Consider the following 21,574-nt stretch of genomic DNA (forward strand, 5'->3'; position numbering starts at 1 on the left):
GTCCTGGACCTAGAAAAGCAGCTCTTCTGGGTCATTTTAAGCACATCTTTATCAGCCTTTGTCAGGGAGCAAGATCAGTGTCAGCTCTTCTCTCCCTGCTCTGTTGCAGCCCACCTAACTCCAACCCTGCCAGTGACATTCCCTGAGCTCTGCCACCATCCAGTTTCAGGGCACCTTCACCATCTTCACAGCTGTACCCAAAAAGGGGCCATGAGTTTATGCCCTGGACAAGGGCACCAGCTCTTGCCCGGGGAAGGTGTTAATTGCCTCCTTGCTACCAGCCTCCTCTCGCTGGATTTACTCACATTTGCCCATGTGCAGCTGATTCTCCAGGCTCCAGTGGTGTCCCAGGCTCCCAGTTCAATGTCACCTGCGAATGTCACAAAGGGTGTTTTTAGCAGGGTGGCAGGTGGGCTGTCTGGGTGCCCCACAGCCACCTCTGCCGTGGGGCTCCTGCCCACGTCTGGGACCAGCAGCTCCTGGGAAAGTCTTCCTGGGACTTCCCTCCCAATCCAGCAAGCCACAAGCACTCCTCCAAACCCACATTTCTTTTCTGCTACAAACACTGTGAGGGCAGGCTTAAGCTAAGCTGTTTTATTTCACAAATGCAGCCAGGCCAGCACACAGCCAGACAGGGAGGCTTTGCTGATATGTGCAAACTCATTAAACCACTGTAATTTAATTGCTTGCAATTGTCCATCCATCCCCTGACCCCTGCACTCTCCGCAGTGCAGGGCACAGAGGGTCTCCCATCCCTGCAGCCTCCCCCTGTCCCTGGCAGAGCAGGACCTGTGGTGGCAGGAGGGACAACCCACAGTCCCCAGCCCAATTGGGCCATCAAAGCCCCCAGCACCGGGAGAACAAAGTCATTTATGGTGCAGAAAAAAAATGAAAACAGCCAAAAGGCTGCAATGGAAAACCAGCGAGAGAGGAAAATTAACTAAGAAATATTCAGCCTTGATGTCGATTCACTAAAGAATATTTATTGTCCTCTCCCACGTCTTGCTTGCTCTCCTAACAAATATAGTATTTTTGAAAGAAAGTCTCTCTTTACCACTGCTGTCTCTCTCATGCTCTTTCTCTGTCTCACCAGCTCTGTCTCTGCCTCCTTGATACCAACTCTGACAAACCGTGCGATTCTGATGGAAAATTCATTAGTCGTCCCTTTTTTTTTTTCTTCCCCATTTTCCCAGTCAGCTTCGCGCCTGATCTGTCAGCCTCTTCCATCCTGATTATCTGGAGACGCCAATTTCAAAGAGACATCTTAATAGTGATGTCAACGAATTAATTAGATGTGTTAATGAGCTAAAAGCAACCCAAATTAAATTAATGCAGTAATAAGCACAGACAGCAAAATTAGCTCCAATTTCTGTAAATGATTCTGAACTGTACACAACATCTCATCCTGCTAGAGCATTACCATCCCCCAAAGCTAATCAAGAACTCCAGTGCAATTAACTGCTTAATTACAAAACACACACACAGCTCATAGATCCAGCAGCAGGAGGGGTGCGCTGGGCTGCGGAGCGAGCGGGGAAATTCTCTGCAACAAACCCCGCACATCGACCCTGCCACAGAGGCTCTGCTCCCACCAAAAGCACCCCCCAAGCTCCTCACATGGGGTGATCCGGAGCAAGGGCACGCACAGGGGAAGGAGGAGGGTGGCCAGGTGTGGTCCCCAGGAGGACCCTCCCTGCTGGATCCCACCATGGGACTCCCAGCGTGGCCAGGGGTGTTCGCTGGGCCAGTGGCAGAGATGTGCCCATGGCCCCACGTTGGTTATTGTGTTTATCAGACTGGGGGCTGCGTGGAAAAGCCTAATTGTCCAGCTCTGCTCACCTCCCCCTGGGATGAGCGAGGAGCCACTAATAGCTTTGCAGAGCTGCTCAGGTATCTGATTAGCTCTAATTGAAGCTGGGAAGACAGAGGGAAGGAGCACGATAGTGCTGTGGACAGAGGAAAGGGGAAGAGGATGGTGGAAATGGGGAGAAAGGAAGGGCTGGGGGGAATGGATGGAAATCTCTGGAGGCACGTGTGAAGAAGGAAAGAGAATGGTGCATCCAACAGAGAAATGATGGATGCAAATAAAAAAAAAAAGAGGATAAAACAGGTAAACAAAGAACTGAAGGCAGAAACAAAGGGAAGGAAGGCTAGACAAAGAGGGCTGCACACTGCCAGGCCCCACGAAGCAGCCGGGACAGGAGGCTTGGTGGATACAAGAGTGGGTCTTGGACAGGCCCCATCCCAGCCCTGCACAGCTGGGATGTGCTGGAGATGGTGGGAAACACAGCTGCCTCATCGTGGGATGACACAACCCATTTGGAGGTTGCGGAGTCATTAGTCCGCCCAGTAAATGAGGAATATTTGCAATCAAGATGAAGGCTGAGATTCGCTGTGACAAATAACATCTCCGTGTTTCCCCTTTTTTTCCTCCACCTTTTATTGCAATTAGTTCAGTCTGTTAATAAGCCAAGGATATTTTTAGTTAATTTCGGTTCCAGTTAATTGATTCAAAAGCGAAACCCAGCAACTGAGTTAATTGATCCATGCGTCTTACGCTGTAGCGGCGAGGTGCTCTCTGGGCAGCTGCCGTGGCTGGGGCTCAGAACAGCACGGCAAGGATGGGAAGCAGGGAAGCAGCAGAGCCCCTGCACCGAGCATGGGGGGCAAGCACCACCCCAGCAGCTGTGCCACTCACCCCTGGGTGCAGAAGAAGCTGCAGGGCGATGGCCTTGCACGCGTGCCATGGGGAGCGCACCAGCCCCGTGCCGCCACCACGCACGCGCTGCAGCAGAAATGCTTGTGCCAGAGAGCTCGGTGCATGGGATGCCCTGGCTGGCTCCATCCAGAGGGATGTCCAGCCTGGCACACTGTCTCTGATGGGCACAGCAGGAGATGGTGTTTCAGAAAAGTGTGCCACCCGTGCTGCTTTGCACTTCCCTCGTGCTCCCTGAGCTGTCTTGGCAGAGATGCTGGAGGGCGCATCCCAGGCCAGGGATTTTAGCTGCTACTTATAAAGCTGTTTCCATGAGTTTGTCTAATCCCCTTTTCCTCCTGTGGCAGTAAGTTCCCAAAGTTCACTACCTGCCGTGTCCAGAAGAGCTCTTTTATCTATCTCAAACCTAATCTCTTACTGTTTTCAATTGAGTGCCTCTTGTTCTTGCATTTACAGGATTTGGTGAACGACCGCTCTGTGTCCAGATTATCCACTGCCTTCAGGATTTCCTAAACCTAAGCCAAATCTCCCTTCAGCCTTTTCCACCTCTGCCTGGCAGTCAGCACCATTCCTTACCTGCCTTGTGTGTTTGCATCTTGTCACAAGGGTCTGGTCCATCTTTTCCACTGGAAGACTGGATCGCCTTACCTGTGAATTCAACACAAGAGTCTCCTGTCCCTACACTGCTGGTGCTCAGGGTGCTCACATCCATGAGCAGCCAACACTTAGCAGCATTTTAATTCATAGAATCAAAGAATAATTTGGGTGGGAAAGGACCTTTAAGATCATCAAATCCAACCATTAATTTAGCACTGCCAAGGCCACCAGTAAACCACATCTCCAAGTGCCACATCTACACGTTTAATTATCTCCAGGGATGGTGACTCCACCACTGCTCCTCATCCACGCCACGCTTGGGCACAGCAGTAAGTTCAGAACTATGAGAAAAAATATAAAGTTGTTGTGTTCCCTGTTGATGAGTAGAAATAAAGTTGGAATAAAAATCTGCATCGTTGAGCGTACCGACTACTTGGTACCTGGCCACTTCTTTCTTACTCTCATGCAGGAGTTACATTTTTAAGACAAATAATGCATTTTCACAGGGACATTAAGGATGTTATTTCAGTCTCTGCGGGCTACATGCCATGGCACTGAGGACTAGTGATAGAGAGACAGACAAATTCCTTGCTCTCTGCATCTGCAGTGTAACTAAGGACCTTTCTAATGAAACAGCCCAATAAAAAAAAGGTTTTTCAGGAAGTGCATGCTTAAACAATCTCCTGCAATAGAGCCTAATAGCAAGTCCTCCGTGCCAGGAGCTCAATGTGATGCAGTTCCCCCTCTTCCCAATTTTTGAAATAGGATATTGCAATGCACTATCCACGGGGAAAAATCAATAGATGAAAAGCTAGGCAGGGAGCTGAGCTTCTTTGGTGTGCTTGGCTCTGAGAGCCCTCAGCATCTCTCAGGAATGAGGCGCAGGTAACAGCCTTTCAGCCAGAATTTGAAATAAGGGCAATCCTTCCCATGTCAGAACGAGCAGGGACAGTTTGGTTTTAGTGCTCCTTGGGAAAAGCTGAAGGGAGAGGGTGCTCTTCAATAATGCTGCAAACTACCCTCACTTTAAAATGCCAGTCCTTGATTTGTCAGCCTATTTTTGAATAATTTACAGTGGATTTGGCAGGTTGCTGTGATATACAGAGTAATATGCATGTGGAACTCTTTCGAAGCAGAAGTTAATACTTTCCAGGAGAAAAGGGAAATAATTGTGTCAAAACAAGCCTTAACCACTGGGGTTTACCTGTTTCCTAATACACAGGAGTTTGCAAACATGACTCCCATTAAAGCAAACGAGACACACACATATGAGTCTGTCTGCCTTGAGAAGAAAATATTCTTCACAAGTGCCTTTCTTGGTGTTGGATGATCAATCCACCATCTGCTTTTATTTATTCATGATTCCTCAGACTACTACAACAATATTGACATTAAATACAGCTTCGGCTTATTAATTTTTTTCATTCATATGTATTTTAAGTCAATTTTATTGACTTCCCTTGGCTTGCTCTTTTAGCTGTTTGCTTGTTTTCCTGGCCTGCTACTTTGTGCCTACCCTTACATCCATTTCCAATATTTTCTTTCCAGCTTCTTGCTTCTGTTCCAGGTAGCCGCCAGAGAGTAATTTTCTGTGGATGACCTGAATTCAGACCTGTTGACCAGACTGAATATTTCCCCAGCTCAGTCCTGCTTATCCCAGGATCACTGAGGCTCCAGCAAGATGCTCCCAGCCCATGTAGCTGTTCCAAGGTGGTGGCATCAGGACATCCACATCCCGAGTAAACCATCTGTCTCCCCCATATGCAGATATGTCACTTGTTCTAAGCAGCATTTGTGAAACTCAGGACAGACAATTGTTAGCTATATTTGTCCCCTTTCCAATCTCATTGCCCCCAAGATTCAAGTCCTGGCTAGGACTGCACATTTGACAGCCCACCTCTGGCTCTGACCTGTCCCTACTCTTCCAGCTCATCTCCACACCCCCTTCCTTCACCCCTTCACCGCTGCATCCCAGTTTCAGCAACACAGACCACATCAAACAACCAAGCCACAAAAGGCTCCCAGCCAAGGACCAAGTCTCCATTCAGACCTTAGCCATTAATTTCACAGCAGATTTTTCCCACAAATGTTTTCAAGTTTTGGATCTTGCTCTTAAGATGTCATCCCTGTGAAAGGGCACAAGTCTCATTCTATCCCAGCAATTCACAACCCTACACCTTCCAAAAGCTCCACGTCCATTTTAGGGTGTTTTGTCACTCTTTTCTGTAAGATGTTTCCCCTGCCTCTCCAATAATCTTCCTTTTTCCTCTGTTTCTGCAGCTTTATCTTGCCCATGTCCCTCACGAGTCTGTACTCGTTCCTCTTTGTGCTCTGCTCTCTGATCACTGCTTCCCCCTCTTGTCATATTCTGCACTTGTGGAGTAACAACCTGTCACATCCATAACCTCTTTGCAACAAAAATGTTCTTTGATCTGTGTAAACTACATTTGATGCTGAAATCCTTGATATTAATATCTTTTGTTTGTGTGTCAATGTTCTCTAGAATCTAATTAAGCAATGTTTTGAGAGCATTGTATATGTTTGAACAATTTGGCAGAGCAGACAATATGAGCTATTGACCTGCAAGGATAAATTGTGCTTGCAGATTCTAGGAATTCACACGTGCACGCTTCTTTATGCTATTTCTTCTGATATATGTGCATTCAGAACGAGGCCTTGCCTTGTAATAATCTCTGCAAGGCTTAATCAAGTATCTGCTCGTGCTCTTTACTGTAATTGCAGTGGCAGTTACAGCAGGGCACAGCAGAAGCAGGTTTAAGCTACCAACACACCCAATATTAAAATACAACAAAGAACAAGTTCTACCCATACACTAATAACAGAGATTATTCAATCAATAGCTTCTCGTTATAAATGAATAGGCTAAATTGCCTTTGAATGATGTAAAGATTGACAAGGCAGGGGTCAGCCTGATATAACTACTTACCCTGATTTGACTCGAGTGATTTGAAAGGTGGCACTGAATGGCAGCGGGGTCAGGGGTGCAGGGCCGGGCGGGAGCAGCTACGACACCGAGCATGTCCTCAGAGGGTGCACAGTGGCTCTGGGAGATGCTCAGGACCTGGTAGCAAACGCTGCATACCTCTGCTGGATTGGACCTGGAGAGCGGTTTCAAAAGAGGGAGGGAGGGAGGGAAAAAGAGAACAGCAAATTGTAGCAATGAGAGGCAGAGAGATGGCTCAGCAGGGTGAGGAGCTGTGGTCACGCTCAGTGCTGGCCCCGCTCACTGGGACAGGTCTGGTGGCTTAGGGCACGAAAATCAGGCCATTCTGAGCTTATGCCACCTTGAAACCTGCTCAGATGGAGCTCCCAGGTAAGAGCAGCTCCCAGTCCTGGGTTTGGGGCCCGACTTCCCCATCCCCATCCCTGGTATTTGCTGTTCAGTGGAGGAAACGATGCCAGTACAGGGGCCTTATCTCATTGCTTAGAGCTCTTTAGGGAGCTGGAATCAAGGAAGACCAAGGTATCAGTGATACCAGTGGTACCCACCAGGTGGGACTGGGAACACTGCAGAATGGCTCCACAGGACTCCACAACACTGGCCTGGAAACAAATTAGAGATTCAGCTTGGAAGACAGGCACATTTTGAGTGGTGGGGATAACTCACTCTAAACCACCTGCCCAATGCTGCTGCATGGCACAAACCTATGGCTGGAGCCATGAACGTGTCTCTGCTCCTGGAGCAGCAAGCACAAACCTCAGGATGTATGAAATAAAGAGCACTCTTGCACAGGGGAGGTCTGATGGAAAATCAGGCAGGGGTTTATTGCCAGAAACCAACCCCCCGATCACCCACCTCTGTTCTGCTGGTGCTGAACAGCCAGAGGCCCCAGGGCTAAAGTCTTACTCCAGATAAGGGCCACCAGCTGACCCAGCTGCCCTCCTGGGGAGCCCTGCAGCTCCTGCCAAAATCGTCGTCTCCCCACAACTGATTTCCTCAGCTGGGCACTGGCACAGCCCCGAGGGGTCCGGTCTGCCTGAGCCTGCCACAGAGGCTGCAGGGAGAAAAGCGTTCCCTGATGGGAATCTGAACTTTAGTACCACTGACCTGGTTTGCTGGGTGGTTCTGCCTCCTCTTTCCTGTTAGCAGATAATGTCCCATGGCTCTGTGCAGACATACCTGCTTTGCACAGCGCTTTGGGCCAAGGGCAGATGAAGGGCCATGGGGCTTTCTCCATGGTGAGGCTTTGCTTGTGCGTCTGCGTGGGGAGAAACTTCCCTGAAGTTCAAGGCTTTTCCAGCTGATTCAGGCATCCCATCTCTGGCCTCCAAAAAGGCTGGGCTCCTCCAGAAACAGCACAGTGCCATCTGTTGGCTTCCTCACCCCGCGATGGATCAGAACCCTCGAAAGTCCTGGGAAATCAGAGAAAAATGAGGGGAAAAAAGTTATGTGCACCCTGGCTTTCCCCATGCTTCTGCCTGTCCTTCTCACTAACTCTGCAAGCAGAGATGATGGGTCTGGCAGTGGAAACACTTTGCTTTTCCATCTGATGGCTGGCGTTGCGTGTGAGCGGGGCTGTGGCGCTGCCCTCCTCGGGGCCCTGCTCCTCCAGCCTTAGTGGGGCTGGTGACAGCTCAGTCCCACTGGGATCCTGGATAATTAACTACTACCACCACCACCACCCACCAGGGCTCCTCCAGCACAGCTTCCCAGAGTTCTTTTCCATGTGGAAACGAAGAATTTATCAGAGATGCCATATGACCCTGCTGTAACTGTTGATGTCCAGAAATCCTGGACAGAGGGACAGCACAGGCAACCTGTGTCTGGGGCTCATGTACCTGCATGGGAAATCCTAAAAATCTGACTTTGGCACAGCAAACTGAGCAGAAATGGCCATTTCCTGAAAAGGCTTCAGTCCAGCATGCTCCTGGGTGTAGGAATGAGTATCCTCCTGCCATCCCTGGGCTGTCTTGCTGTGTTTTAAATGGGAGCACCTACACTGATGTGGTGGGTGGATTTATCACCGTGCATGGCTCGCACATCAGCTTCAGTGCTTGGGGATGAATCAGGTTGGATGACTCTGAACAAATGAAGATTATATTACCACTGTACAGGATTAAGGAACATGTCTCTGCTCCAAACATTTTTCATTTTATTAAAGAAATAAAGAAAAAAAACCACCAAAAGAAAGCTAAAATTCCTAAAGGGGGGGGGAGGGGGAGGATTTTTTTCTAATATTTTTTAACCCCTTTTCTTGCTAGAGGAGAAGATTTTGTAAGTAAGCCCAGAGACGGTGTCTCCAGAGAGGCACTAAGGGGTGCTGCCTGGGGCCAGGCAGGAAATTCAGGATCCAGTGCTGATCCTGCCCAGCTTCCTCTCCTGCCTTGAATTTTCCACTGGCAAATGCAGAAGTCAACAGTGCCATACCCCACCACCTCACAGGAGCAACCCAAGCCTTCATTAGTAATACCTGGAAATGGAATTTGAAGATGTAAAGCGTTCCATAAATGTTAAATATTATTATTCTTGCTACAGAGCGAGAAGCGGAAAGAGACAGGGATAAAGGTCAGCTGAAGAGCTCTCTTGTTACTGATGAAACAGTGTCCTGAGTGGTGTATGGATAGAAAGTTTACATCATTTCCACAGAAGAATGCAATTGTCACCTAGAGTAGTTTCACTTTCTAAGTGCACTCGTATCCAGACCAACCATGTTTGGTTTGGAGGTGGCCTAAGCAGCAGAGGGGACAAGAGAGGCTGAAGTGTTCCCATCCACATCTGTCCACCCCAGGAGCTGAGCTGGGGGCTCTCTCCCCATCCTCAGTGTGCAGTGTGTTTGCAGCAGCAGCCCTTTGCTGCTCTCTACCCAGAAATGGCATTTTTCCACTCTGGAAAGTGAGACTGGGGAGATCCCTGCAAAGTGTCACCGTGTTATTTAATAATCCAGGATGGTGAGCTTGGCAGCACGGAGTGAAGGATGGGCATCCTGCAGATCCCAGCCCTGGCACCAACTGCAGTGAGGAAGGGTCCTGGATTTCACATCCGGGCAGATGTCCTTGCACTCAAGACGACAGCCGTGGGGCTTTGGTGGCCACAGGCCAGACACCAGGGAGCCTGAGAGAAATCTAAGGCTCCTAACATTTTCTACACTAATACTATGTGGAGGGAACATTTGAGTCACTATTTCCGAGCTGAGATGTTGTGCTTGTTTCTGCACTCTCCCTGGGGATGAGCTCCAGCCACCAGGATGTGGCAGGGGCTATTTCTTTCTGGACTATTCTCAATAATTTTTTCAACCTAAGTAGACCCAAATTTTAAAGAAAGTAATTTCCTTATCTCCTTCATAAGGAAACCTTCAATTATTTTTTAAATACACAAAGGGCAGCAGCAGCCAGTGGTCCAAGCTGCATTTTGGGAGTGAGGATGCTGCACACCAGGGTCAGCCTGAGCAAGGCAGGGGCCAAATGTGTGCCTCAGTTTCCCCTCCCATGAGATACAACCAACACCTATTGACTCATGTGCAAAACACTTCCTAAACCACGCATGAAAGGCCTTACACAAGTAGTTATTAATATTAATAATAATAATTGTTGTTGTTCCTAAGCCAACTATAAAAATAATTTTTCAGAGAAACAAAGTGCCCTGTCTCGTGGTGATAGATTACATGATGCTAGAAATTACTCACAGTATGAAGCTGGTTTCCAGTCTGGTTCTTTTCAATAAATTATAGACTGAGCCCCGAGTGAGTACAGTTGACCAAAGTAAATTCAAAATAGGCAGAAAGTCTATTCTCCCATCAATTGTGCTCACGACCATTTGAGGTTTGCTCCTGAGAAGAAGTTAAATATCCCTCAGCAGTTTCCCAGAAGCTCTTGCTGGGGCTAGTGGGGACACGGCTGGGCAGATGGCCCCGGGCTGTGCACAGGACAAGGGGGATCCTGGTGGGGATGGGCTCTGTGTGAAAGGGGACATGTCCAGCCACCCCCTGGGCGCTGCTCAGCCCTCGCCCGCTGCTCCCCACGACCTTACCGGGCATGGCTGCATCTCCCGCCTTGCACCACCGCTTTATTTATTATTCCCATTTTTCGGGTTCTACGCCCTTCTTTATCCGCTCAATTCCTTCCAGATGGGGCTGCCGCTCCTCCTCCTCGCGGTGCCACGCGGCGCTGCCCGTGGGCAGGTGTAGGGCAGAGCGCAGCATATGCCGCGGCTTTGGCAGCGCCGGCTGCGGCGGCAGCTCCCGCGCGTCTCGCCGGGCAGCGCTCAGCTGGGACCTGGCGCCGCTCGCAAACACCATCTGGCCTTGGCAGGCCCGAGGAGCCTTCCCCGGCACCGCCAGCCCGGTGCCAGCCGCGCTCGGCACGGCCACGGGGCCGCCGCGCCGCTGGGGACAGCGCGCCGAGAAGGGACCGGGCTCCAAGGGGGGGTCCGCCCCTCCCGGCCCCATGAGAGCGGGGAGGCTTTGGCAGCCCCCAGGTGCGTTAGAGAAGCTCAGGCATCATCTCCTGTCGCCACGGGAGCCGCCGGGGCCCTCCAGCAGCAGGCGATGGGGAGGTGGCACGTGGCGGGGAGCCCTCCCTGGGGCTGCAGCGCATCACAGGAGGCAGCAGCCTCTGCTTCCAGCACCTGGACCTGCTCGGTGCGGGCAGGACAAGAGCCACAAATGGGGAGCATTTACGGCAAAATGAATCTCTCTGCCTGGTGGGTCTGCCCTGGAAAGCTGCCCTGTGCCTCTGAATGGCACAGCACACCTGGGACAGGTGGGAACGTGTACAGTGCCCCATCTTCTCCCTAAGTACCAGCACTAAAACCATTGCTGGGTGTCTGGAGTAAGGTCAAAGGGAGAAAAGAATAGAAAAAAGAACAGAACAGAAAAGAAAAGAAAAGAAAAGAAAAGAAAAGAAAAGAAAAGAAAAGAAAAGAAAAGAAAAGAAAAGAAAAGAAAAGAAAAGAAAAGAAAAGAAAAGAAAAGAAAAGAAAAGAAAAGAAAAAAAAAGAGAAAAGAGAAAAGAGAAGAGAAAAGAAAAGAGAAAAGAGAAAAGAGAAAAGAGAAAAAAGAGAAAAGGAGACGTGAAGCCTGCATGGCATCCTAACGAAGTCCATGAGGGCAGAGTCTATGGCTACTACAAATCTGTGCAGGATATGTCCCACTCGAGGATTTTAGGATAAATGTAAATCCATTCAGTTTGCTTTTCATGATGCTCACACATTTTGTCTGTACCTTGATCACAGCCCCCTGTGTCCCACCCACCGTCCAGGAAAGCCCTGCTCCTGCCATCACTCCCAAATCCCCTCGCACTGAGGACTGCCAGGAAAAGGGTGGCATGACCTCGCATGTGCAGTGCACAACTCTGGGACCAGCTCTAGCCTGGAAATACCTGAGCTGTGGCAAGAGGTGCTTCTGCTCTCACTGAGCTGTCCAGCGCTCCCAGCTCTCTGCCAACATGTGGTCACAATTTACGAACACATTTGCAAAGGAAAAGGGCACAGGAAGCCTGCAGGGAGAAGTGCTTCGCTCCCTTCCATGTGCAGTGAGGGGCCATCCCCACAGGCTGGCACAGCCTCTGCTAAGTGTCTCTCCTGCATTTCCTGGGGGGGAAATGCAGGACACAAAACTTCCTGGAATGAGTGAGCTGTGCTTGCAAACATCCTATCTTCCCCTAGGAAAAAGGGTTTTCCCCACCTCTCCTCAGCTACAGCAGCAGCAGCGGTGAATCACCAGGGCGATGTGTATTTTGGCTCCCATGGGGATTCTTTCCAACCTGCTCGCCCACGTGAGTGGCCTCACCGCAGCAAAGCAGTCCCTGAGCTCTGGTGCTCCGGAGAGCAGGCAAGGGGTGTTGGCCATGAGGGCAATCCTCACCTACCTCTCTTCAGGCACCTCTCCCAGCTCACAAGAAAACTCTCTTATCTTCCCAGGCAGCTCCACCAGAAACTGGCACACCCATAAAAGAAACTTGCACCCACAGAAAGTGGCAGTGTGATATCAGCACCTGCAAGTGACTTCTTTTGTGTGTGTCCAAAGCCAGAGAACACAGCTAAGTGGCTTGGACCCCAGGACCCTGCTGCCCTGGGCAAAGCTGTGCGTCATCTGTGCAACTGCACAGAAAATAAGCATGCAAAGTCACGGCTGCAGTGGAGCAGAGCATCTCGCAGGGTCCATTTGCTGCTATTTGCCAGCAAATTCTGGTTGCAATTGCGCTGACACAAACCCACTGCAGACAAGTGTCAGTGACACTACACCAAACCTCACCAGCTCACCTGCCAGGACCCATCAGTGTAACAAACCCAAAGCTGACCTCTCTTTCCCTTGCTCCTGTGGAGGAAATGACCTCGCTTCTTCCTTGCCAGATCCTCATCTCCAAATGCAAACAAAACCCAAATTTTGCCAGACCCTTGTGTGCCAGAGGCTGTGAACCCCAAACAGCAAGGCGCTGCCTGTCCTGCAGACTACTTTGTGTAGCACAGATGTATCTGTACCTATATAATCTATATTTATATATATAAATGTACTACACAACTGGCTATTTTGCATGTAGAGCAGCTTAAAGACAGGCTGACCCTAAACTTACTTGAAGCCCTTTAGCTCCCAGGCCTCTCTAACAGTGTGGCCATCCCTCTGGGATCCGTCTAGCCTGGGAGGATGCTGACAAAGGAGAAAGAAGAATGACAGATGCTCCCTGTGCACGGAGGCAAATAAAGACGGGATGAGGGGAAAACGGGAGCCTAAAGGGAAAGAAAATGAGTGTGCATGCACACACACACACGCACATGCACACAAAGACAGGCAAGACAAAGGCAAGGGGGACAAGCAAAAGGAGGGGAGCTGGAGAAACCACCCGACGTGCTTGGCGAGGGCTGCTTGCAGCAGCATCTCGTGCTGCTTCGTGAGATCCATCCAGGACATATCTGCGTCGGTGAACCAGAATTCTGACACCGGTCCCTTTGATAAATATTTATCGTGCCTGGCTCTCTATCACTTCAGTTTCCACCAGATTAACCTCGATTCTTCCAACAAAAAATGCCCTGGTGTTCTGCCTGACACACACACACGCCACACTGACCTTCCCCCTCCGGATTCCCCAAGGCCCTCGCTCCCGTTCAGCTAAGGGGAGAATTTGCTCTCATCAATCAGGACCGGATTTCTCCCATGCCATGTAAATAATTTAGAGGCACAAGCATCCATGGCATTGCTTATGTGCAGCCCAAACCCAGTGCCAGGAATCTTGGGAAAAGGGCCCAATAATATTGTACCAGTCCAAAGTAATTAAAGTGCATCATTACATATAAATTTGTAATTAAACACTTTAACGTAATCATCCCGCACAGCACGATTCCTGATGAATTAATTAAAAGAACTCCAGAAATTAATGTTTTACTTGTCACCATTGTTGTGCTAGCTGTAGCCGTCTCCCTGACTATTCCTGCAGCATGTTGTGAAGTAATTATATAATTACTGGGGAACGGGAAGGCCCAAAGTCCCAACAGAGGAGAAACCTGAAACAAAGTGGAAACAGCAACCACAAAAGGCAGAAGCAGTGCCAGTCTCCCCCCATTCAGCCCCAGCAGAGGGGAGTTTGCAAGAGGAGGGGGATGATGAGGTTTCCATCAGCTCCGCTTCACAGATGTGCTCTCCCAGGTGGGAACACCTTTCTTGCTCCCAGATGTGCATGTGGAGGGGTGGCTCCCCTGCTGTCTCAGCCTGGATTCCTTCTCCCTGTACAAAAGTCCTTGTCATGCAGAAGCAGGGCAGTCACACCAACAACTGCCCCCCTCCATAGGTGCTCATCTATTTCCCTGCCTCAGTTTCCCCCCCCCCTTCCACGCCTTCCTCCTACAGCTCAGGGTTGGTGCCTGGAAGGATGGCTTCTTCCAGTCCCACTCTCCATCCAACCCTCCTTCCACCCAGACCTCCTAAAATCCCTCCTTTGTGCCTTACATTGCACTGGGCTTCAATTTCCTTTTGCCATCCTCTACTTCAGACACAGCTGAACAACCTGGTCCCCCCAAGGGCCGGCCACATTCTTCCCATCTCAATGGCTCCAAGTGCCACCAGCAGCGTGTCCCCCACTTCTGACAGCCCTGAGCCCCAGGACTGGCCTCCTGCAGCAGTGAAGGGGCTAAGGCTGGGCTCAAATTGAATCGTTGGATGCAGCGGGTGTTTGTGCCAGGCCATCCCTGTGTGTGTGTGTGTGTGCCTGTATCTACACACAGCGTGAGCCTCGCTGGCCACCAACTCCCCTGGGGATGCACACGGGGCACTCCTGCAACTCCAGAGCCCAGGCTCTACCTGTTCTGCAAGGAAAATACACAGATGGATGGAAGCAGGAGCCCAAAGGTGCCCCTGCCCTGCTCTGGAGCTGGGTGCCATCAGCCTGCATGTGAGGAAGGGCTGCCGGGCCGGCTCACTGACCCTGCCGAGCCCTGGCAGGACCCAGCCCAGGTGATGGGTGGCACAGAGCCACGTTCAGTGTCCCTCAGCAGGGTGCCCTTGTTTGAACAGGATTTCCAGCTCTGAGCAGACACGTGGCTTCACATCCCGCTTTGCTGCTGGGGCTGCCGACAGCTCCAGCCACGGGGACTGTTTGATGGGGCCTGCACAAGAGGGGACCCCAAGGTAAACCTCCCCCTTCTGCCACCCCACAAGCTGGGTGGGGAGCAGCAGGGCTGTCAGAGTGACCCTGTGGGGTGCTGGCCCACATGCTCCAGAACAACACTGACTTTCCTTAAAAAACCCCTAAATTTATGGCTATAGCAATCAGTCCAGAGTTGGAAGCCCCCAGCAGGGCAAAGGATCTCCTGCTGTGCATTTTCCATGAATGATATTCCCAGTACTGGTTCCTACTGCTCACTGTGCCCCAGGAATATCCCTTATTATGCCGGGCACCATCCCTGGTCTCACCTGGATGCACCAATGCTGCCACATGGTGACAAGTCTCTGCTTCCAGCCTCTGCCTTGGCATCGTGGCAATCAGTGGCTTTGGGTTTTCCCTTTTTGTTATTTTCTGCACAGCCAAAAACAATTAAATACGGCTTGGTTTTACAGCAGCAAGGCAAGGGGATCAGGGAGAGTGGGGAAGGCTTGGAAGAGATCACAGTGCCTTCTGGATGAAGCACGGGACAGGGACCCAGCAACTCCCCATCCAGGCTAAGGGACTCCTGCAGTGTGACTCTGTTTCCCCATCTAGAGATTATGCTTAACTGGGGCCGTATTAGTTAACATTTGTACAGCTCTTTGAAAAAGTAAAGTGTTTGAGGCTTTAAATCCTGCCAGTGGGAACAGATCAACAAGATTTCTAACCCTTCTGAAAAATTAAAGCTTTTGCCAATTAAGCTGGCAAACGCATGGATGTGAATCTAAAAACCTCTCAAGCTCAAGACCAAGACTGAAACCTCCTGAGAACAGCCTCTCCTGGCTGCTCCTCGCTCTCCTCCTGGTCACCCATGTCAGAAATATATCAAGTAACCAAGCTCTAAGCCCTTTCAGCAGACACAGACTTGAAACATAAGCAGGCTACAGGTAGAACTGTGGTGGGGCCACCACTCTGGACATTTAAAATGGACAATGTGGATGTGCAGATAACATCTTGTCCTACATTGCCTGACCTGACATTACAAAAACATCATAGTAAGGAATAATTGACTTTAATTTTGCAATTAGCCCTGTAATTCGAGTTGCAGCTTTGATGCCATGAGCTATGGATGACCTCCACGCACACATCTGTACCAGCACTGTCTGTGGCTGGGGGATGTTCTGGGGGTTAACTCACTGCTGGGAGGTTACACTCTCCTGGATGACTCTGGGATTTAAGCACAACATTTTATGCCACATAAAGCAATCTGCACACCCTGTCTGTGCGTTCTTTTTTGAGCAGATTTGCACCCTTTGCAGGCTGAGCTGATGAGCAGCAGCACCAAGGCAAAGACCTAGGGAAAACCACAGCTTGTCAAAGGGAAGGGCACTGCCCACCATCACACACACGCTTGGAGAGGGACGTGGACTTACCTGGGGTCATGCAAGCCAAAGGAAAACCACGTAGGACAGTGGCAACACCACAATGAGTGATGGTGAAGCAAATCACTTAGTAACTGAACGTTCCCTTCTAGGCTAACTTCCAAGCTGGGATGTCCCCACCAACACTGGTTCAGTTTGTGATAGCTCACCAGCAAAAAGCAAACCCCTGTACCTGCTGTACCTTCCCTGTGTGCCTATGAGGATGGATGAACAGAACAGGCACAAGGTTTGCAGTGCACATGTGCCCAAGCAGGGACACCTGAAGCAAGGTCAAGGGACACTTGGGCAGCCGTTTTTGGTGAAGCCATTTATCCTGCGGGCTCAGCCCTCAGTGCCTGCCCAGCACTGTGTTGTGGGGAAATGCCTGTCAAGGCCCAGGGGAGGGTGGCTCTGGGTCCAAAGGTGTTCGGAGACACCAGCTCAGACTTCTGCTCTCTGACCAACCCATGCAACCTGAAATGAGTCACTCGGTGTCCCCATGGGGGTGGGAATAACCCTGACATTGCACCCTCTGAGCCGGGGCTGGGGTGCAGCCTGGAGGGCGTGCTCCATCCTCCTCCCCATGCTAACCCCGGGAAAGGTCTGGCTCACAGGGCCAGGGGCCCCTTCTTCACCCTTCCCCAGTCCCCAGTGGAACAATTTACCTTTCGGAGCAAGTCCAAGATATTAATTAAGATAAATCTACCTCAATTTTGAGATTCTCTTATCATGTAATTTATCAAAATTATGTTAATTATTTCTGTAGGGCAGCAAAATTATTACCTCTTCCGTGTCTGATTTGTATTAATATTCATAATTTAATAATTCAGCATCCAAGCCATCTGGTTTGGGGAGCCACGCTCCTTCCCCTCCCTCTGCCAGAGCCAAAATGCTCCCCCCTCCCCACTCCAGCACCCATCCAGGCAGCCCCCACCGGCTCCCAACTAAAACTGTGCCACCGGCTCCTGTCGGCATCGGTGTCGGCGTCCCCCCGGTGTCGCTGAGGCTGTCGTGGCAGGATCCTGATGCCCCGGGGAGGGGGAGCAGTCCTTCCCCTGCGCCAGGCTGAGCCTCTGTCACCGGCGCTGTCTCAGCCCGGCAGGTGAGCGCAGCTGAATTGACATTTTCCACACTTTGTGATTTTTACACTGTAATTTGACATAATTAATGCCTACATTACTGCTGATAATTTAGCTAGTTAATTAAACTCGGAGGAGATAATTAAGGAGAGGCTACTGCTTGGACTGCTAATTGTTTTTGTCATTATTTTAGGGGCCCGACAGCTGCCGGCTGAGTCATCCTCCCCATCAGCTGATGGCCACACGTGACAGCGGTGCCGTGGGCACCGGGTGCCCGGTGAAGCGGCTGAGGGCTGCCGGCAGCTCGGCCCTCCGTGGGCTGGCCCGGAGCCAGCGGCCGGAGCCGCGCAGATGGCGAGCGGGGTCCCGCGAACGCGCGGCCCCAGCGCTGCTCCGGCCCGGGGTAGGAGCCCCCGGTTTGGGGCTGGAAGAGATGTGGAGAGATGCAAAGAGGGTTTTGCGGAGGAAGAGTTAAGTGGTGGACAGGAATCAGCCTCCGGGGAGGGCAGAGAGGGAGGATGCTCAGGCCAGTGGTCCCTGAAACGCCTCAGGTGCTGTCAGCTCACGCAGCAAAGGGGATCCCGGCACACTTTGGGGCTCACGTAGAAGCAGAGATCCTGCCCACCCAGCCAGCTGGAGAGGAGAGTGAGACCTGCAATTCCCTGTGCAGCAGTGCCAAGTGCTCTCCCTGGCACTGGGGAAAGCCCATCTGCCTGCAATCCCCAGAGCAGGAGGGGAAGGAGGGCAGAGGAGGGTCTCTCATCCCCATGTGAGTGGCTTTCCCCTTAACCCCACCCCAGCTGCCCTGGGCTGTGCTGCTGCAGCATGTGCCTTCTCCCTCTCAGGTGCTTTGGCTCCATCTTTAACTGTGAATATAACCAAACTCTTACTGCACACAAAAGCAGTGGGCGACAAACCCAGCTGGTCCCTGAAGACAAAAGCGCATCACCAAGCCAAAGTCCCTGCTTCCCACTGTGTTCCTCATCTCCTGGAGCCCTCTGCCAGCCTCATCCCACGCCACCCACCCTGCACCATTCCCTGCAAGACTCCAACCAAAGTGCCAGCTCCCCACGGCACCTGACACAGGCACAAAGCTCAAAATGACTTGGTCAGTGCCTGCATCTCTTCCACACCAGGCCCCGTGTTCTTCCATCCTGCTCGGCAACAACCTAAAACCCCATGGGAGCAGAGAAGCCCTCATCCTGTGGCCAGCTGGGAGGTGCAGGTGCTCTGCACGTCCCAAGCATTCCCCCTTCTTCCCTGCAGCCTGGTGGGAGGAAGGCATCTTGAGGCACAGCCATCGGCTTATTCCTGCTCCACGACAGCTAGAGAAGCTTTGTCCAGCCTTCCTGACATGCAAAGCTCCCCAGCCTCCCCCAGCCCACTGGGCAGCACCAGCCCATGGCCCCTGATGGCCAGTTTCCCTCCCCACCACGGGCAGCACTGCCAGGCTGTTTGCTGCCGGAGATTTCTTTCCACCCTCTGCCTCCTGGCGAGCTCAGTGCTCCGAGCTGGAGGCCGGCTTGACATCTCAATCCAGAGATTAGGACAGAGACTGGTCACTGCCCAGTTCTGGCAGTGAACGCCCTTCAAATAATTTGATTAATCATCTTAGCTCCACTCAGCGCAGTTGGCATCCTCCAGAATCAAAGCCTCTCCTGAAATGCTGTGCAGAAAAACCATAAAGCTGCTGTAAAGGTTCAACCAAGCATGGACCAAAGCAGAAGCCGGGACTCCAGAGGCTGTGCACTGGGTTGGCTAAATACTCCCTCTAAATATGTCTACAGCTAGCAGTCAGAGACATATGAGATGTGTAACAAATTGCACAGGGGCTGCTTTTCCTTCTCTCACTGTTAGGAGGAGATTTTTTTTCCCCCCTCATGCATTTCTATTTATCACAACGCAAAACAGAAATGTGCCAAAAGGATTTTATATTTTCATTTGGAACAAAAATATTTGGACAGCCCCAAGGATAGCAATTGCAGCAATCATGAAAAAGTAATACTCTGCGCTTCTGTGGTCCCTTCCATCCAAGCATCTCACAGCACTTCGCAAATGTTGGCCCTGATCCCACGGAGGCCCATGCACATGGATCATCCAGTATAGGAATTCATTCCACTGGGTTCAGCAAATCAGGACTGTGGGGCTCTGTGGGGCTCTGGAGTTGCTCACCTCCACGCTCACCGAGTCAGCTGCTCCATCAGCACTCACACTGCATCCTGAGTTATTTGTTGATATTTAAGTCTGAGCTCCTGGAGTCAGGGGATTGTGTTTCCATTTTGAAAACTCTCTAGTTTGTCATCTTGGTGCAATCCCTGCAACAGGAACCCTAAAATCCCAGAAAGCAAAAGAAAATTAAGACAAACCAAACATACTCCCTTTCCAGCGCAGTGCTTTTTTTGCAGGCTCATCTCTCTTTGCAGTCGTGCTTCAGGATTTCTGTATTTATTTTCACCAGAAGACAGCAATTCCTGCACTCCAATACTCATAAAAGAATAAACCCAGCTGATCTCAAACTGCTCAGGGAAAAATATGGCAGGGAGAGTGATTTGCCAAAATCTGCAGCAGTGAAAAGCATAAACCTCAAATGTCCTTGTTCCCAGTGCCTCCCCTGCCAGAGAGACAACCACAGTCCAAACACTTGAGGGTTTGGTTGGAGTTTCTACTGTCATTGTTTTCTTGCATAAAATCAAAAAAACTTTTCTTTCTTGCTATATCCAATGCCCCAAAGCTCCACCAGGGATGGGAGGCCAAGAGCTCCCACAGACAACATCCCTTCATCTCCCACTCATGCTCCAGTGCCAAAGAGTGGCCAACATTCAAGACAAAGCTCAAGCCACAGCCCTTGCAGGGCTCCTGGGGGTCATCCCCCCTCAAATGGAGGCCTTGCACGTCACCCCTTAGGCCTTGGATTGACACCTCCATGAAGGACATGCTAATTGTCACTGCTAATGAGCCCCTCTGCCACAGTGAAGCAGTGGGAGATAATCAGCCATTGCTGTGAGAGCAGGTTCCTTTAAGCATGAAGAGGTGGCCTCTTCCTCTCCACACCCCAGTCCTGGCCTTATCAGGTCACCAGACTCCTCATAAGTGCACAGATGCTTTTGCAAAGATCCCTGGAGAAGCCACTGCCAGTGCATCACCGGGACAGCTCAGCTGAGCGGGAAGCGTTGTCCCATGGACGCGCCAGGATGTCATCCAGTGCTTCACTGGGCAACTTGAAGGTGATTATGGCCCCAGGTGACCAGCTACAAACCGGAGCTGATGGCCTTTCAAGGCTGTTTTCTGCTCCTGGGGGCACTTCCAGCAAACCATCCAGTCTCTCTGCGTCCCACCCCCTTCCCCTGCGAGGAAGGACACATTTGCTGCACTCGGAGAAGTGCGGCTGAGCAATGCCGCAGCCTGCGGTTAAAACCCAGCAGAACTCCAAACCACCCTTTCACCTCCCTCCCCTCTGTGCTATCTCCTGGTGAAATGAATCTCTGCTATCTGCCCAGTCCAGCATCTTCATCCCAGCAGAGACAGCCTCAGCCTTGCCTCCCCTGACCCCCTTTTCCCCCGACACGCTCGTGCAGACACATGTGCGCGGGAAGAGCGCCCTTAGCACCGGAGGGGAGCGAGGCGCAAAGGGGGAGCATTAGGTGGAATGAGAGATAGCAAAAGCACAGGCATATCAGACGTCTCCAGGCAAGATAACACGATAAATAATCAATCAATCGCTACAAAATCCTTAAGTGCTTGATGTATCCTCCTGCAAATTGAATCACTTCTTCTACCAGGAAGTTCTCTCTTGTAAATAAATGAGAGCAGAAATGGCCCATATTGAAAAATAATGTTGTTAAAACCACTGATTAAGTTTTACACAAGCATATGAGAGCAAACTAAAAGGTTTTAGCTTTTTAATTTAAGAAATGAGGAATATGATATAATTTCAATTTGTGATGAGATAAGATGATCTCGATATTGTGGCTTCAATTGGATTATATCCTAATGTACTTTTATAAAGTGTCAGGCTAGCTGCAGATTAAGGTATGTGTGTAATATTCTTTATTAACAATTTAATGGACCTGCTTTCACTCTATCCATCTTAATCAGTGTTTCCAGTCCACCTGGGAGATCTAGTTAGTGCAGAACCTGAAACTCCAACCTGATGAAAGAGGGAACTCAGTGATCCGTCAGTGTCAAAAAACAAGAGGGAAGTACTGATAAAAGACTGTTGAGGATCATCT

General features: G+C 50.6%; 1 protein-coding gene across 5 annotated transcripts in view; it reads right to left on the bottom strand.

Annotated features, from left to right (window-relative positions):
* The window catches only part of LOC125334506, a 28,328-nt gene extending 17,866 nt beyond the window's left edge, over window positions 1-10,462 (bottom strand). For all 5 annotated transcript variants that reach the window (XR_007207154.1, XR_007207153.1, XR_007207151.1 and 2 more), the window contains exons 1-6: window positions 10,302-10,462; window positions 7,455-7,687; window positions 6,824-6,877; window positions 6,261-6,432; window positions 3,293-3,364; window positions 306-370 (exon numbers count right to left, since the gene is read on the bottom strand). Coding sequence is in view for 1 of the 5 variants with exons in the window: in XM_048321376.1 (XP_048177333.1) it covers window positions 306-370; window positions 3,293-3,364; window positions 6,261-6,432; window positions 6,824-6,877; window positions 7,455-7,642 (551 nt within the window). In the remaining 4 variants the exon portion in view is untranslated. The remainder of the gene's footprint in view (window positions 1-305; window positions 371-3,292; window positions 3,365-6,260; window positions 6,433-6,823; window positions 6,878-7,454; window positions 7,688-10,301) is intronic.
* Window positions 10,463-21,574: the final 11,112 nt, after the last annotated feature.

Source organism: Corvus hawaiiensis, chromosome 16 (assembly GCF_020740725.1).
Source record: "Corvus hawaiiensis isolate bCorHaw1 chromosome 16, bCorHaw1.pri.cur, whole genome shotgun sequence".
NCBI lineage: Eukaryota > Metazoa > Chordata > Aves > Passeriformes > Corvidae > Corvus > Corvus hawaiiensis.